General features: G+C 41.7%; 1 protein-coding gene across 3 annotated transcripts in view; it reads left to right on the top strand.

Moving 5' to 3' along the window:
• The window catches only part of fut8a (fucosyltransferase 8a (alpha (1,6) fucosyltransferase)), an 87,475-nt gene extending 82,311 nt beyond the window's left edge, over window positions 1-5,164 (top strand). For all 3 annotated transcript variants that reach the window (XM_047157507.2, XM_017476586.3, XM_053682486.1), the window contains 3 exons: window positions 1,096-1,272; window positions 3,461-3,611; window positions 3,806-5,164. In XM_047157507.2, the coding sequence (XP_047013463.1) occupies window positions 1,096-1,272; window positions 3,461-3,611; window positions 3,806-4,138 (661 nt within the window). In that variant the 3' untranslated portion in view covers window positions 4,139-5,164. The remainder of the gene's footprint in view (window positions 1-1,095; window positions 1,273-3,460; window positions 3,612-3,805) is intronic.
• Window positions 5,165-19,250: the final 14,086 nt, after the last annotated feature.

The following is a 19,250-nucleotide window of genomic DNA, read 5'->3' on the forward strand; positions in this document are numbered from 1 at the left end:
TAGTTTTTTTTTATTGTGTTTGATGCACTTTATTGTATAGTGGATTCAATGCACTTTAATACAGTTTTGGACCCAGCTCTACACTCTATTGACTGTTTATTCTTTTTTTCTAAAGTGCCCTGAACTGATGTCCCATTACATTACCTTCTTAGTCACCTTTTTCACCCCTTGAGTTTCAACTTGCGCTTGAGTCCAGACATTCTCCTTTAGGATTTTCTGGTAAAAAGCAGAATTCATGCTTCCCTCAATTATTGGAAGTTGCACAGGCCATGATGCAACAAAGCATCCCCACACCATCACACTTCCACCACCATGCTTGAGTGTTGGTATGATGTACTTTTTGTGGAATTCTGTGTTTGGTTTATGCCAGATGTAATGGACCCCCTGTCTTCCGAACATTTCCACTTTCAACTCATCAATCTGAATATTGTCCCAAAAGGTTTGAGGATCATCAAGGTGTGTTTTGGTAAAATTCTGACAAGTTCTTCTAGGTTAGCAGTGGTTTTCACCTTGCCACACTTCCATGGATGCCTAGTGTCTTTCTGATAGTGGAGATATGAACAGTGACATTTATTGATGCGAGAGGCCTATAGTTCCTTTGATGTTGTCCTTGGCTCTTATGTGACTTCCTGGACGAATCATTGCTGTGCTCTAGGAGGAATTTTGGAAGGTCTGCAAATTCTGGGAAAGTTCACTACTATGTCAAGTTTTTTTTCCCCATTTGAAGATAATTGCTCTCACTGTGGTTCTCTGGAGTGCCAGAGACTTTGAAATAGCTTTGTAACCCTTCCCAGACTGATGTATTTCAATCGCCTTCTTCCTAATCATTTCTTGAATTTCTTTCAGTTTTGGCATAGTGTGTTACTGGTTTAGACCTTTGAACCAACTTCATGCTGTTTAAAAGGTTCTATTTAAGTGTTGATTTGATTGAACAAGGCTGGCAGTAATCAGGCCTGGTTGAGTTTAGTCCAATTCTTTAATGTATTTTTTTCAGAGTTATAAATTACATTCTTGAATTGTGTTCATTTGTACAATCATTATGTTTCATCCCAGGACTCTCACCATATGGCTTAGTCAAATGTTTATCTTCTGCAGAGTGCATGTGCGCAGGACAGATAAGGTGGGCACAGAAGCTGCATTCCACCCCATAGAGGAATACATGCTGCATGTAGAGGACCACTTCCAGAGCCTGGCACGCCGCATGCACATTGACAAGAAACGTGTTTACCTGGCCACTGATGACCCTTCACTACTGCAAGAGGCTAAGTCTAAGTAAGTGTGTGAAAATTAAGAATGGATGTTATGCAGAGTCACAAAATTTGTATTTTTGGTAACAAAAAGAAGTATTAAGATGATCAGATACTTCCTTACACCAGGAATAAACTTCTAAAACTCAGGAAGATCTAAAAAGACAGGAAGATTTTAAAATTCACTACCCGGTGTCTCAACTTCTGCTTTTAGCATTAGTTTTGTGTGATTGAAAAGCAACACACTAATTGTTTTCTGATTGTATTACTATTTAGTGTATTGCATATTTTATGACTTCTGTATTACTGAGTCAGAAAAAAAAAAACATTTTATATTTCCAGACATTACTTTTAACAAAAGCTTTTTTCCTTATTTTTGGAAAATTCCTTATAAAAATGCACATGTGGAGTCCCCTCTGAAAGTATTGGAATGGCAAGGCCTATTGTTTTGCTTTTGCAATACACTGAAGACATTTGGGTTTGAGATTAAAAGATGAATATAAGCCAATAGATCAGAATTTCAGCATTAATTTCCTGATATTTACAGCTAAATGTGTTAAACAGCTTAGAACAAGACACCTTTGTGGGAAGACCACCCAATTTTTTAGGTAAGCACAAGTATTGGAACAGAAGTCTTACAGTAAATAAGACTTAATATTTGGTTGCATAGCCCCTGCTTGCAGTATCTGCATCATGCTGGTGACCCCCTGACATCGCCAAATTGTTGAATTCTTTGTTCTTGATACTTTTCCAGTACTGCAGCTTCTTTCAGTTGTTGTTTGGTTTGGGCGATTCTCCCATCAGTCTCCTCTTTAGGAGGTGAAATGCATGCTCAAATAGTTTAAGGTCTTTTGATTGACATGGCCAGTCTGAAAAATTCTACTTTTATCCCTCAACAAAGTCCTTTGTTATGTTAGCAATGTGTTTTGGATCATTGTCTTGCTGCATGATGACGTTCCTCCCAATTATATTGGCATTGGCAGGCAGAAAGTTTCTGTAGACTTCTGAATTCATTCTGCTGCTACTATCAGGAGTTACATCATCAATGAAAATTAATGAGCCTCTTTCAAAAGCTGCCATACTACCTCCACTGTGCTTAAGTGATGAGCTTGTATGTTTTGGATCATGAGCAGTTCTTTCTCCAAATTTGGCCTTTCTGAAAAAGAAACCTCTACTTTGTTATAGGTTAATCTTGGTTCCAGAACTTTTGTGGCCCCTCTTTCAAGGCCTTCTGGTTTTTACTGCTGATGAGAGGTTTGCATCTTGTACTGTATGACCTCTGTATGGTATGGCCTCTATATTTCTACTCTCCAAATCTTCTTCGAATTTCTTCTTCGTGGATTGTGATACCTTCACCCCTGCCCTATGGAGGTTGTTGGTGGTATCACTGACTGTTTTTTTTGGTGGGGGGGTTTCTCAGCTCACAATGTTTGTCATCAACTGCTGCTGTTTTACATGGCCAACCTGTTCCATGTCTGGTCTGAAAACAAATGGTTTCTTTCTTTTTCAGGACATTCCAAATTGTTGTATTGGCTATGCCTTTGCAATGGCTCTGATAGATTTTCCTTGCTTTCTCAGCTTCAAAATGGCTTGCTTTCTCCCATAGACAGCTCTCTGATCTTCATGTTGGTTTATCCTTTTTAACAAGAAATGCAGTCTTCACAAGTGAATCACAAGGTTCAGACCAAAAGTTAGACACTCAAAACTATTAATTGTTTAAACAAACAATCTTAACAAGGTACACCTGGGCCACAAGAAACACTTGTCAGTCACATGTTCCAGTATTTTTATATTCACTTGAAAGATGGGTGGGTTAAATAAAAGGTGCTCTGCTCTAAGTTGTTTAACAGATCTAGATGTAAATATCAGGAAATGAAAGCTGAAATTCTGATCTATCGTCTCATTCATCTTTTGATTTCAAACCCAAATGTCTTTGCCAATCTATAGCAAAAATAAAAGGATTGGCCTTGCTGGTCCAATACTTTGGGAGGGGACTGTACTTGAGACTACTGATACATTTTCAAAAGCAAAGGATTGCCATGCCAAATATAGATCTTGATTAGTTTAGTGCTATTTACTGGTCTTTATAGTAAGTTAATGTAGAAATGTTTAATTTTACTATTTTGAAAGGCATCTCTGCTTTTCATCTCAGCTTTTCTATGCGTATACCTAAGATTTTTGTATATACTGAATATCACTGTATTGTTCATCAGGTACCCAGATTTTGAGTTTATCAGCGATAATTCAATCTCCTGGTCAGCTGGCCTGCACAACCGCTATACTGAGAACTCATTAAGAGGAGTCATCCTTGACATCCACTTCCTGTCCCAGACCAACTTCTTGGTCTGCACTTTCTCCTCCCAGGTACTCAACTATCATTATTGTAATGTGTGTGGTGGTGGTGGTGTTGTTTTGTTTTTCTTCCCCCCAAAAATCGAACTTATAATTTGCATTAGAATTTAACATGCAGAATAGATAGATTAGATAGATGGTTCTGACATTATAACTATAGTGCATTGTGTATATGGTAATTCTGACTTCTTCTCTCACATGAAAAGGTGTGTCGTGTGGCCTATGAGATCATGCAGACGCTGCACCCGGATGCCTCATCCTACTTCTACTCACTGGATGATATCTACTACTTTGGGGGACAGAATGCACACAATCAAGTGGCTATTTATGCACATGAGCCCCACAGCCAAGGAGAGATTGTGTTGGAGCCCGGAGATGTGATTGGAGTGGCTGGCAACCACTGGGATGGCTACTCCAAGGGCATCAACCGCAAAAGTGGTCGCACTGGCCTCTACCCCTCTTACAAGGTGAAGGAGAAAATTGAGACAGTGAAGTACCCCACTTACCACGAAGCCGACAAGCTGCTTAAGAAACAGTAGAGGGATCAAGAGATGCTGGGAAATATATTTCATACTTTAGAGTATAATGAAGAAAGCCTGGAACTCCTGGATGGAGATGCACTTTGTGTGTGTGTGTGTGTGTGAGAGAGAGAGTGAGTGAATGAATGAGTGAGAAGGTGAGTGAGTGAGTGCATGTGTGTCTGACCATGGACCATAAGGGGGCCATTAGAATTGTAAGAAAAAACAAAACATAAAAACACAATGTATAAACTGGACAAACAGGATTAGCAAACATGCCACTGCAGGTATTTTCCCTAAACCTGCAACTAAAATGAAGGCAACCACATTTGTTGATTTCTGATGAGATGTTAAAAAAAACAAAAAAGCAACACTGCAGGCAGCTTAAAACAAGGAATGCTAAATTTGAACTCCCAACTTGAGCTTGTGCACTGTTTTCCTGTGATGTTTTTTTTCTCCCGTATGAACACTCACTGCGTTTTTACATAAGTCATACACCACTCCTCCTCTATTCCTATTATCTGAACATATATAATACATATATAATATGCCACTGCACACTCCAAACATGAGCTTTTACTTTTCTTTGTTGTCCAGTGCTTTTAGAAACATAATTTTTAAAAATATTTGACGGAAGTCATATGACATTATTTGTCAGTGTATCTGTGTGTTTCCTCATGTGGAACACAGATCCAAATAATGTGCCTAAGAATAATAGCTGATGGATCACAAAATACTACATAAAATTGATGCAAACTCCAGCGCCTTACGGAGCATTACACTCCTGACCTTCCACTCCTTGCTGTTCATTATGTTTTCAAAAGATTCTTTAATGTTAAATGTAATGTTCAAAAACTAAAAACACAGGAAATGAAACTTAAAATTCAAGAGTTAGTAAAATTTAATAATGACAATGCTAAGAAAGAATATGAGTAAGTATGATAATGGAATATCATTGTGGTAGAATTTTAGTGTGATTTAATATTTTATGTTTGTGTGAACATTGTCTTTTCTAAACCGATCAAATAAACTTGATCAGCCATTGTGTACCTTTTGTGCATGACTTTGGTTAGCATTTCTTCAATCTCTTGCTCATGCTGCTTAGGCTGTGGTATTGTTGGAATTTGAAATTGCAGTCTCCCAATTATAGCGCAAATACCTCTCTGGAGACACAGTTCTCATTTTTGACGACAGGCAGGAAGCATGCAGCCACATGATTCAACATCACACACACAAACTTCAACATCAAAATGGAACATCAGAACATCTCATGCAGTCTCACATCAATTGGCCTCTGGTGGGTGCTGTGTGTTTGTGCACAGCACAACAGTCATATCTATTCAAAAATAGGGTGTACAGTGAAATTTCTTTAGCTTTTTTTTTTTTTTTTTTTTTTTTTTTGGCTGAAACTTTTTTTTTTTTTTTTGGCCAATCTTCAAAATGTTGATGTCAAAACATTCGGAAGAGTGTGCAACTCAATTATCAAAAGGACGTCTGCAAAGTTCAAATACTTATTTCTCAGGAACCAAAAGTTCAATTGACCTAGAAGTTGGTATGCTGCCTCTGTATGCTAATCTGTGACTGGATTTTATTTACCATTGGGTGACTTAAAAAAAAAAAAAAAAGGCCACCTTCAGCCATTCGGCTTTCAGCAGACATTTCGTAAAATTAATATTGATATTGGCAATCCTTATAAAACTTGATAAGAATGTTTAGTATGTTCTTTGGACTCTTTTCTTATTCTATATAGCTTGCCAAGAACTGGTCTGAAGGTTATGCTGAAGCGGTTACCATTGGGGTCCAAGCAACAAAACTGCTGGAACCCAATTGTTACAAGCATTAATTGCTTGTAAACCAGTTGTAGTTATTAGGATTTTGCTTCTTATTAGGGGGCCAAGGATGTAGTGCATGGAACCCAGTTATTCTCTTTAGGATTCTTAGGGGGAAACATAGTCCTTGGAACCTTATTGTTTTTCTTCTTCTTCTTATTCTGTCTTATTAGTCCTACAGATGTGAAATGTGGTCAGTAGGTAGTACTCCCTCCTGCTACTCAGGCAAGAGAGATGAGCAGTAAGTCGATAGCAAAAATTCTTTTTGCGACTTATTCCTTGGGATCTCCCAAAACAAAAAAAACACCTCAAGAACTATTTAGCTATACGCAATTGGATTTTTAGCTAATTTGTATAATATACAAAACATTCAATTCAGTTTTATTTGTATAGCGCCTTACAGAAACATAAATTCAGGATATAGATTTTAAATGTATGAATTTATCCCTAATGAGCAAGCCAGAGGTGAAGGTGGCAAGGAAAAACTGAGATGATATGAGGAAGAAACCTTGAGGAACCAGACTCAAAAGGGAACCCATCCTCATCGGGGTGAAACCAGAAGCAATTATAAATAAATCCCTTCAATCAATGTGCTAATACTACATGGTCAAATAGTGCAATTGTGTAACCACGAAAATTCATTACAGTTTTTTACATCAAGTCTGTGCTGTCAAACTTATCCACTGTCCACTAATGAAGACTTGAGTGCAAAACTGTGGTAGTTAAAGTCCTAAAGCTATCATAGCAATTGTAGTCCTAGCCATCACAGCATAACTATTCATATGAATTGATGTCCAAAGCCATCTTTATGATTTTTAAATTGTATCATCCTCAGTAATCTCAATGATCTTTAGACTGCACCATGTGGGGCCATCCTCAGCAGCAGCATGTGACTTCCAATTGATGAGAACTCCAGCCAGAAGTAGGGCATCAGGATGGACCAGGCAGGTCCAGAGAGCAGAAGGGGTCAGGATCACTGGTATCTCAGAAGTATCATGTGTATCTCGACAGAAAGAGAGAGGGAGAGATTATTAGGTATGCTTATTTTCTTGTAATGATTAAGGACATTGTACTTTGCGTGAGTGCAGGGATTCTAGCAAGACTAGCTGTGATAGTATAACTAAAAGGGAGCGCCAGAAGGGAACACAGACATGAGGGTGCCCTGGGACATAAGGTGGCCAAACACTCCACCATCAAGAAACCTGGGTGAACACGTGAAAGTGTGGGGCGACAGACATCCAAACATACCATTTCACCACAACACTATGCCTGTGAGTCCTCTAGATTTGCTCCTTTAACCAAGGGGAGAAAAAAAACTATATCCAAAGGGCTTGACTAAACAAACATGTTTTCAAAATGGAAGGCTGTTCCATAACTGTGGGGCTTTGTAAGCAAAAGCTCTTCCCCCTGCTGTAGTCTTCACTATTCGAGGTACCAACAGATAGCCTGCACCTTTTGAGCAGATTAAGCGTGGTGGATTGTGAAAGACCAAACATTCGCTCAGGTACTGTGGTGTGAGACCTTGGTGTGAGTACTTTATAGGTCAATAGTAGTATTTTTTTTTTTTTTTTTTAGCTGAAATTTTACTGGGAACCAATTCAGTGTGGATAAGATAGGGGTGATGTGACCACATCTTCCGGTTCTAGTTAGCGCTCTTGCAGCTACATTCTGGACTAACTGGAGCTTATTTATGCACGTACTGGAACATTCAGACAGTAAGGCATTACAATAATCCAATTTAGAGGTGACAAAAGCATGAACTAATTTTTCTGAATCATGTAGTGACATTATATTTCTTATCTTCTTTCATCTCAGAAATATTGCTAAGGCTATCCTAGTAATATTATCTACATGAGCGTCAAATGAAAGACTGGAGTCAATAATCACACCAAGGTCTTTAACGGTTGCGCATGATGAAACAGAAATGCCATGCAGAGTTACCATGTAATCAGAAAGCTTACTTTTACCTGCATGTGGTCCTAATAGAAGTACTTCTGTCTTGTCAGAATTAAGTAAAAGGAAGTTAACAAGCATCCAGTGTCTAATGTCCTTTACACATTATTCAACTTTATTAAGTTGGTGTCTGTCGTCTGGCTTCGCTGAAACATACAACTGTGTGTCATCAGCAGTGGAACAGTGGAACATAACAGTGGAATCTAATTCCATGTTTACGAATAATTTGACCCAGAGGTAGGATATATAAAGTAAAATGCAGTGGGCCTAAAACAAAACCTTGCAGAACAACAAACTTTACCTCAGTATACATATAGAAGTCACAATTTACATCTATGAACTGATAACGATCAGTCAAATAAGACCTGAGCCAGGAGAGGGTCATTCCCTTAATTCCAACAACGTATTGTAGTCTACGAAGGAGAATAGTATGATCAATGGTATCGAAAGCTGCACTAAAATTAAACAACACAAGCAAGGAGACACAATCTTGATCAGAGCCCAGTAGCAGATAATTTACCACTTTAATCAGTGCTGTCTCTGTACTATGATGAGGCCTAAATGCTGACTGATGCATTTCATGAATGTTATTCTTATGTAGGTTTGAGCATAGCTGTTGTACTACAACCTTTTCTAAGATCTTGGACAATTTACAGGGGTTGAGGTCAGGTTTTGTAATCCGGGGTTTGATAACTGCTAGTTTAAATGATTTAGGTACATAGAAATTGCTAAGGGAAGAATTTATTATTTTTAGAAGGGGTTTGATTACTTCTGGAATAATCTGAAACATGTAGGTAAGGGATTAGTGTGAAATATTTTCCTTATTTTCCATGAATATGATCCAATCATTCAAGATCAGTTCAATGTGATTTTTGCTTACTCATGGTCTCATGATGTTTTTGGGTTTCTGTCCTTGATTGTTTTAGTCAAGGTGTTTTGTCATGTGTTTTCTTTTATGTTTTTCCTCACTAGCCTTGGGTATGTTGCTTGCACATACATATGAGTATAAAAGCCAACTGTATCCAACTTATGTTTAGACTAAGACATGATGTAGTGCCCAGTCTTTTGCACACATAATAAATCATCTCTTTGACTATACCTTGGCTCTTGGTCTCCTGATTCTTCAAGCATCCTACTTCTGGAGAAGCTGAAGCATTTTGATTATCCAGAAAAGATTTACATTAGTTCCTGGCATGGTAAGCAGGATAGGATGTATTCCGTCTGATGACCTAGATGACACATTATCATCGCGTATCTGGTGATCCTGTCTTTGGTGGTCTTGAGACAAACATATGTCAGCACAGGTGAGTGAGTGGGTCATCCTATCCAAATAACTAGTTGGGTGTTTGATTAATCAATTTAGTGATGCTAGCTAAAATAAGTTAGTTCGACTTAAAAAAAAAAAAAAAAAAGTTTAGTTTAAGTTTCTGGAGCAAATTAGTTGCATTGTTTATTTTGGTAATGTCAATGGGTGTTCAGGATCCTAAGGGTGTTGGAGAATCTTCCTCACCAGCTGTTTTCTTGCCTTATGCTGATAACACTAATTCTGTGAAAGAGCTAGGACAAATGCTAGATAACGTGTGTGGAAAGAAAAAGGTTAAACTATGTAAGGTTCTTGGTATTCCAGAACAGACAGTGTGGAATAGAGAGCAATGTTTTTCAGCTTTGGAGAACTGCGTCAATCGTAAAGACCCTGAGGCAGCAGTGCAAGTGTTTATACAATGGAATGTTTTCCTAATGCAAGATAGGGATGAGAAAATTGCTACACTGATGTAGGAATGTACTAATCATAAACGTGCCGCTATCTTCGCTCAAAAGACTTGTGAGCAGCTCCAATGTTCTAATAACTCTCTCCAGGCTAAAGTCGAGGTTTTGGAAAAACAAACGTTGTCTTCGACTAAATTGGTCAAACAAAAGAGGTGGTATCCATCTCTTAAACATTCTAAAAGTGTCAAAACAGCAGGCTTCAAGCTCGTTCTCCTCCAATGACACGTCAGGTGACTCCGGCTTAGATCCAGCAGATATCAGCATGGCACCGATGTCAATTAAAGACTGAGCATGTGAGTGAGAAGACACACATGGAGTGAGATCCCAAGTATTTTATCTTTTAATTGTGCTTTTCAGGCAACCTGAATCTTTTTCTAAGACATTTGGTGCCTTCTTTTTCAATTACTCGGTTTATAATTATAACCAGAAAGGACTTATGGCTTCTGAAAGACTACGGAAACCTAAATCTTCACCAAGCTTGCCAAGTCATGGTGACAAGCTACCATTTGACCTGGACAACTTTGATCGGGGAGCTAACATCTACCATCGCAGTACAGGTGAAAGCAGCTATTGACTCAGCTCTGGCCCCAGTTGTTGCATCATTTGAGAGTTTTAAATCGGGCACTGAATCACGAGGACGACAAGCTTGACCAGCACCTGAACGATTACAGTGACTGCATTATATTACTGGAACAGACGGTGCTAAAGCTAAATTCGGCTAACAAACAACTCACCAATAAAGTGTAGGACCTGGAGTCCCGTTCATGGCACTGCAATCTCCGGGTCATCGGTATTCCGGCACGAGAAGAAAGGAGCGATCCAGTAATGTTTGTCAATTTTTTCAGGATGGCCTCGGATCGGAAATCTTTCCAAACGCTCCATTGCTGGATAGAGCACACCATATTGGTCCTGCGCCCTCAAAGGAGCATGAGAATCAAAGGCCCAGAGTGATGATTGTGTGGTTTCACTACTTTAGTGACAGAGAAAAAGTTGTTCAACGTGGGAATTGGAATCAACTTTTCCATCAGGGCCGTAAGGTCTTCATCTTTCCTGACTTCAACTCCTGCATCGCTAAGAGGAGGGCAGCCTTCGCTGCGGTGTGAAACAGCTTGCGTTAGAGAAATGTGCGGTTTTCTCTCAGATACCCTGCTCGCCTTCGGATAGACCTCGGTGATGAGAGGCTTCAATTCAACTGCCCCCAAAAAGCGCAACTAAGGTTTGATGAACAGTATCCTCCATCTTAAGCTGCCTACATGACCATTAACCTATTTATTAATACCTGTAATGTGACTGTAAAATGTCGGGGTTACGCATGTAACCCTGTTCCCTGAGAAGGGAACGAGACATTGCATTTAGCATAACAGTATGGGAGCGCCTTGCGCGCGTGACCGGTATCTGAAGCTTGTGTAAAATCATGCCTCTACTTATAGGCCTGCCATAATCAGGTGACTTGGCAATTAAGCGCGTCGAATGATATATATATATGGCACCTGTGAACCACGCCGCCAGCCTCTATTATCTGAAGCGAAGACGCAATTCACAGGCCTGCCCTGGTATGACAGTGCTATGCAACGTCTCGTTCCCTTCTCAGGGAACAGGGTTACATGCGTAACCCCGACGTTCGATGTTGCCCTTATGTCCCAGGGCACCCTCATGTCTGTGTTCCCTTCTGGCGCTCCCTTTTACTTCAACTTTGATGTTGCCTTTAGCATAACAGTATGGGAACGGGAATAACCACTCCATCATACCGAGGGTACAGCCTGTTCAAAAATACCCAAGCTCGAGGGTCACTGCAAGACACTCGAGCCCGGGGTGGAATGAATATCCAGGCTGTAATAATGAATGAATGTGTGTGGCGTAGACCACCCTGCAGCCGCACACACATCCTGCAAGGATACCCCTTTGGAGAAAGCCTTCGAGGAGGCGACCACCCTAGTGGAATGAGCTCTTATGCTCAGAGGCGTGGCGAGACCGTGCGTCTTGTAAGTCATAGAGATTGCTTCCACTATCCAATTTGAGATGTGCTGCTTTGACACAGCATCACCTTTAGTGTTGCCGCCAAAGCAGACCAGCAGCTTTTCTGACTTACACCACTGGCCGGAGCGGTGGACGTAAGTACAGAGAGCCCTTACTGGACACAGCAGGTGCATCCTCTCTTGTTCCGGTGTGAGGAATGGAGGAGGGCAGAAAGCCTGCAACACCACAGGGTGGGCAGCCGATGTAGGCACTTTAGGAATATAATCCGGCCTAAGATACAGGAAGGCCTTGGCTAATCCAGGAGCAAAGTCAAGGCAGGAAGGGGCAACAGAGAGAGCTTGTAGATCTCCCACTCGCTTGAGAGATGTCAGGGCCAGTAGGAGAGCTACCTTTAGAGTCAGAAGCTTCTCAGAGGCTGACTCTAAGGGCTCAAATGGGGCCCCTGACAGACCTTCCAAGACCACAGAAAGGTCCCAGGAAGGTATGCGCGGCCTGCAGACGGACCTCAGCTGTCTGACACCACGCATGAACCTCGAAGTTAGAGGATGTTGCCCCACAGAGGCTCCATCAACAGGAGCGTGGCTGGCCGAAACGGTGGCCACGTAAACCCTGATTGTAGACGGAGCCAACCCTGCTGAGAAACGTTCTTGTAAGAACTCCAGGACTGTAGCTATTGCGCAGTTCACTGTGTCCAGCTGACATTCCTCACACCACAAGACAAAAAGCCGCCACTTGAGCGCATACAATTTCCTTGTGGATGGTGCTCTAGCATTTAACATGGTCTCTACAACCTCAGTTGTGAGACCACAATCTATGAGCTGGTGCCCCTCAGGGCCAGACTCACAGTTTTCATAGTTCTGGCCGAGGGTGTTAAATCAGCCCTCCTGCTTGAGACAGTAGATCCACTCTAAGGGCTCAAATGGGGCACCTGACATACCATCCAGGAACACAGAAGGTCTGTCGTGCAGATGGGCCTCAGCCGCCTGACACCACACATGAACCTCGAAGTTAGAGGATGTTGCCCCACAGAGGTTCCATCAACAGGGGCATGGCTGGCCGAAATGGCGGCCACGTAAACTCTGATTGTAGAAGGAGCCCACCCCGTAGAGAAATGTCCTTGTAAGAACTCCAGGACTGTAGCTATTGCGCAGTTCACTGGGTCGACAGTGGATCCCTGCGGATGGGAATCTCCCAAGGAGTGACATCTCGCATGGATATTATCTCTCAGAACCATATTCGAGCTGGCTAATAAGGTGCTACTAGCAGCAGACATAGACTGTCTTGGCGAACTCTCGCTAGAACTTGTAGGAGCATAGCGATGGGGGGAACGGCATACAGATGTGACCTTGGCCACATGTGCACCATGGCGTCCAGCCCTAATTGTGCGGGAGGAGTGAGGGCGAACCACAGCAGGCCATGTGTTGTCTCCTCGGAGGCGAACACATGCCATCCCACTTGGCCAAACCTCACCGTATGGACTCCACCACTCGTGGATGGAGCCACCCTGCTCCAGATGAAGGCCGCACCAGAGACCGTGAGCTGGAGAGCTGTCGAAGACTGCGCTCCAGCCTGTGAGGGAGGTGTCTCTCATTACCATCATGCGCTAAGGAGACACCCCTAGAGTGTGACCCAAGGCTAGAAACTGGGGACACTCAAATTCTCAGAGCATGTAGGCATCAGGCCAGAGGACAGACAGAAGCTTAGTAAAGTTGAGGATTGTGTAAAGGACATTAGACATTGGATGTTAATTAACTTCCTTCTACTTAATTCTGATAAAACAGAAATACTTTTATTAGGCCCACGTGTAGCTAGAAGTAATCTTTCTGATCACATGGTTACTCTGGATGTTCTTTCTGTTTCATCATGTACAGCAGTTAAAGACCTTGGAGTGATTATTGACTCCAGCCTATCATTTGATGCTCATGTAGATAATATTACTAGGATAGCCTTCTTTCATCTCAGAAATATTTCTAAAATAAGAAACATATTGTCACTACATGATGCGGAAATACTAGTTCATGCATTCGTCACCTCTAGATTAGATTACTGTAATGCCATACTGTCTGGATGTTCCAGTAGGAATATAAATAAGCTCCAGTTAGTCCAGAATGCAGCTGCTAGAGTCCTAACTAGAACTAGAAGATACAACCATATCACACCGATATTATCAATACTTCATTGGCTCCCAGTAAAATCTCGCATTAATTATAAAATACTTTTATTAACCTATAAAGCACTAAATGGTCTCGCGCCACAATATCTAAGTGACCTTTTGGTTTTATATGATCCGCCACGCCTACTTAAGTCAAAAGATGCAGGCTATTTGACGGTACCTCGAATAGTGAAGGCTACAGCAGGGGGAAGAGCTTTCTCTTATAGAGCCCCACAGTTATGGAACAGTCTTCCTATTAGTTTTCGGGACTCAGACACAGTCTCAGTGTTTAAGTCTAAGCTTAAAACGTATTTGTTTACTCAAGCCTACCCTGACTAGATTCTGTTCTACTACTTCGCAGTCATAATTATCTTTTTTCTCCCTCTCTCCTTTCGCCGAGCCCCACACGAATTTATGGAGATACTAGAGATCCAGATCCTTTCTGCCTCTGGATGGAGCTCAAATCTTCTTTAATTCCAGACTGCTAGGACTACGGCTGCTTCCAACGCCATACAGACTTCATATAAATCCATAATGAACTTTTTCACACTAACTGTTGTTACCCAGATGAGGATGGGTTCCCTTCTGAGTCGGGTTCCTCTCAAGGTTTCTTCCTCTTAAAACATCTTAGGGAGTTTTTCCTTGCCACCGTCGCCACTCAGTGGCTTGCTCAGTTGGGATAAATTCGCACCTTTAATATATCTGTATACCATGTTGATATTTCTGTAAAGCTGCTTTGAGACAATGTCTATTGTAAAAAGCGCTATACAAATAAAATTGAATTGAATTGAAAATTGCCGTGTTACACTGATTATTCTCAGAGATTTCGTCCTTGGACGAAACTCCCAACTTCTCAGCCACCACTGAACGGTCCCCTTTGCAATAGGCCCATAAACGCCAATAGTCTCCCAAGATCCAGCTTTATCTTGCTCAGTGTTGATAGGATTGACCCTACGCATGTTGGGGATAGACACGCCCTCATTGTAGTAGAATCCTTATAGCTCATAGAAAAGTTGTCCACTGCACTGGGGAAAGCATACTTTTCTGAGATTCAACCTGAGCCCCAAGCTCTTCATGTGGGCGAGAAAAACATCTCGATATTGAACCGCCAGTTCCCTGGATCGTGCTAAAATTAACCAGTCGTCCAGGTAGTTTAGTACACGGATGCCCTGGAGTCACAATGGAGCCAGAATGACATCCATGCACTTTGTGAAGGTGCGAGGGGATAAAGTTAGTGATATTCCTATGTAGAAATATGCACCTTTTTAGATCTATCGCAACAAACCAGTCCTCGAACTGAATCTGTGGCACGATAAGTTTGAGCGTCAGCATCTTGAACCTGTATGTCCGAAGAGTACGGTACAGAGGACGCAGATCTAAAATTGGCCGCATACTCCCATCTTTTTTGTGGACCAGGAAATAATGGCTGTAAAAACCTCCCTCCCTTAGGGAACGGGGTACATGTTCTATGGCCCCATTGTCCAAAAGGGAACTTACTTCCTGCACTAACGTCGGGCTCTGGTCTGTGATGACTACTTTGGTGAGCACACCTCTGAACCGGGGGGTCAAGCTATAAACTGAACCCGGTACCCCTTTTCTACGGTAGACAGAACCCATGGAGACACATTTGGCAGTAGTTTCCACGCTGCCCGATGGCCTTTTAGTGATGTTAACTATTCCACATTCTATTGGAGGGAAAGCATCAAATTTTCGTTGCCCTCTGACAGCTCGCTGACCAGAGAACACTGAAAACTTGGGGACTGCCTTGGTTAGGGGAGGCCCTCCCTATAGTAGCACTGGGGGCTACCTGCCTTAACAACCTCATGTCCCCTGATACGTCCCTCCATGGCCCCTCAGGACCGCTCTTCTTTGCTTGCTTGGCCTTTATGACCATTCTCAGATCAGGCCTAGTAGCAGACCGCGACTGTGGCTGCCCGGTTCCCCTGGCTGTCTGCAGGGGTTGGCGGGCTGCCATACTCGCCTTCTGGGTGTCCCCCACACTAGTGCTGGCCCGGGTTCCGGATGCCTGGGTGAGCTCGAGACAACGGGGGAAGGAACTGGCTTTTTTGAATGACGCCATATGTTGAGCTCACTCAGCAGGTATAATAGCCATGCCGTTCATTCCCAACAATGGCTGAATAATCCAACATCGTGGGGTTATAAATATGGCTTATGCATGGTTTTCCCCCAGAAGCTTGATATTTTGTCATGTACTTCTGGAAGACAGGGGAGCTTCTGCAGTGTGAGGGATTTACTTTCACTGGGGAGGAAAAGGCTCATCCAGCCATAGTAATCACTTCAAGCAGCTCTTTATATGCTGCTCTCAGTTTTTAGCACATCCTTCTGGCTCCTCGGAGTCAGAGAGAATTATTACTATTATTTTTGTGTGTTTGTGTTTTTTTTCTTCCCCTTTTGGCTTTCCATAGCGGAAGGAGTCGCCACAATGCGAGCTCCAAAATCCAGCGGAGAGCCGAACCCGGAAGACAGAGCAAGAGATAGAGCAGCGCTCGTCTCCAGCTCCTCTTCCGGATCCATAAGAGATCCCCCGAACCTGAGACGGCTAGCTGCCTCGGCAGCCGCCGGCCAAGATCCGCGAAGCTCTGAAACCCAACTCGCTTCAGCTTCCGGGAAGAGCGCAAGTCGCGAGCCGAGCTGCTTATTGTAGGCGTTACCATGCGCAGCCTCTCGAGGCTGCCATCGCATGCTACACTCTTAAACACTTCACCCAGAAAGTGTGCACTACTCCCGTGATGAAACGGGAGCAAGTCGTAACACACTTCCTGTATTCTTTCTCGCTAATTACTTCCCTCTCTCTTCTTATCTTTTTCTCTGGAAAAGGGATAGAAAAGTTCAGAGATTTTGAGAAAATATCGACTAGAAATGAAGCGTTTTTGTCACACAAACAACAGACATGCAGTCTCGCTGGAGATAATAAGGCTGGCGGCGTGGTTCACAGGTGCCATATATATATATATATATCCCATACTGTTATGCTAAATGCAACGTCGAAGTTCCCTTTGAAAGGGAACTATGCGGGTGTGGGCAAGTATATCAGTTTCCATGTAAATCTATAGGTTGCCTGAGATACATGGTAATTGTGGTACCTTTTATGCTCGGGAATGACTTCACACAACAAGAATAGGTATGGTTTACAAATATCGGATGTTCCAGTGTTGTAGGATTCTGCCTTGATTGTGTGGGAATGGAGAGAAGTTAACTGATGTTCAGAGTAGGGTGGTGAGGGTGGGATGGGAGGCGGGGAGGGATGCTATGATGTTTTTTTTTTCATTTTCTTTTTTTTCGTATTGATATCAACCTCTCGGTACTTTATTCTGTATTAACCTAAGTTGATGGACAATACCCGAAGCTCGATCAGATTCCTAAGTTGGAATGTGAAAGGTCTGAATAGTCCCATTAAAAGATCCAAGGTTTTGACGCATTTAAAACTACAAAAACCTGACGTTGCATTTCTTCGGGAAACCTATTTCCGTCTCGGGGATCAACGCAGACTCCAAGCTCGCTCAACATCACATATGTTCCACTACATTTTTGATTCCAGGTCCAGAGGAGTTTCTATCCTAATAAGTAAGACTGTGCCCTTTTTTTTTTGATAAAGTTATTTCTGATGTAAATGGTAGATATGTGATTATGGAAGGGTAAATTTCACAAACGGCAGTAGTTTTGGTGAATGTATATGCCCCGAATTTTGATAACGCTCCTTTTGCTCAGAATTTGTTGTCAAAAATTCTTGCTTTGAACACACATCTCTTGATATTTGGGAGAGATTTAAACTGTGTTATTGACCCAGTTTTGGACAAATCTAGTGCTGTTACAAAGGCTCCCTCTGCAATTGCAAAGGTATTCTCTGAGTTTATGGTTCAGAATGGTTACATTGATCCGTGGAGGTATTTTAACCCCACAGTGAGAAAATATTCTTTTTTTTCCTCACATACATAAATCTTTTTCTCACATTGATTACTTTTTTTTTATTAGTAACGCTCTAATTTCTCGGGTTGTAAACTCTGAATATCTACCAATTGTTATTTCAGACCACACTCCTTTAAGCCTTGACATTCTTCTACTTTCGCATACTTTTCGCCCACCATGGAGGCTTAATTCTCTACTTTTATCCGATTCAGCATTTTGCAAGTATATTTCTACTTCAATAGATGATTTTCTTCTTACTAATCAAACTGATTCAATCTCTTATTCTTTACTTTGGGAAACTCTAAAGGCCTTCTTAAGGGGACAGATAATCTCCTATTCTGCTCATGCCAATAAGAAACATAAGGATAAGAAAAAAGAGATATCTGATAATATTCGAGCTACTGACGACCAATATGCTCTCAACCCGACCCCTGAGCTGCATAAACAAAGGCTTAATTTGCAGGCAGAGTTCGATTTGTTATCAACAGGTGAGGTGGAGAGGTTTTTGTTACATATGCGTGGCAATTATAATGAATATGGGGATAAGGTCGATCAGTTGTTGTCTCACCAACTGCGGCTTTATTACTCAGATTATGCAGTCCAGTGGTGCATTAATCTCGGATCCTGTAGAAATTAATTCGACATTTAAGAGTTTTTACTCGTCTTTATACACAGATGGAGCTCCTGACAATTCAGGTAACATGAACCATTTTCTTAGAAATATTGATTTTCCCAAAGTTGACCCTCTACTGGCATCTGAACTTGACAGCCCCATCACCTTAGATGAGATCGTTAACTCAATCAATTCATTGCAATCTAAGAAATCACCTGGCCCGGATGGGTTTCCTTCCGAATTTTATTATTTCATGTTACATTGGCATCATTACTTCTGGTTCTATGCGAGGAATCCTTAGAACTAGGTACGCTGCCACAAACATTGAGACAAGCCTCTATAACTCTATTGCTTAAGGATGGGAAGGGCCCAGCATTATGTAATTCATACCTATTAGCCTTCTCAATGTTGATGGCAAGATTTTAGCCAAACTTTTGGCATCTCATTTAGAAGGGATTCTCCCTAGCATTATTTCAGAGGAGCAAACCGGATTTATAAAAGGACGGCATTCCTTTTATAATATTCGTACTCTTCTTAGTATTTTAAATATAAAATCTCTTACTCTTTTTTTTGAGTTTTTGATTGACAAAATTGACAGAGATTGACAAAACAAAACAGCAACTCCTTTGAAGTAGTCATTCCTTTGGATGCCGAAAAGGTGTTTGATAGGATAGAGTGGGAATATCTTTTTATGGTGCTAAGGAGGTTCGGCTTTGGGGATGGACTAATATCATGGATTCGTTTATTATATGTGGAACCGCAAGTTTCCATATATACCAACGATGCTAAATCTGACTATTTTACTATGTCACGGGGTACACGCCAGGGATATCCTCTGTCTCCCATACTTTTTGCCATAGCAATTGAGCCTCTCTCGATAAGGCTTACAACTTCCTGTATTTCAGGGTATAATCC

This window comes from Ictalurus punctatus, chromosome 9, assembly GCF_001660625.3.
Source record: "Ictalurus punctatus breed USDA103 chromosome 9, Coco_2.0, whole genome shotgun sequence".
NCBI lineage: Eukaryota > Metazoa > Chordata > Actinopteri > Siluriformes > Ictaluridae > Ictalurus > Ictalurus punctatus.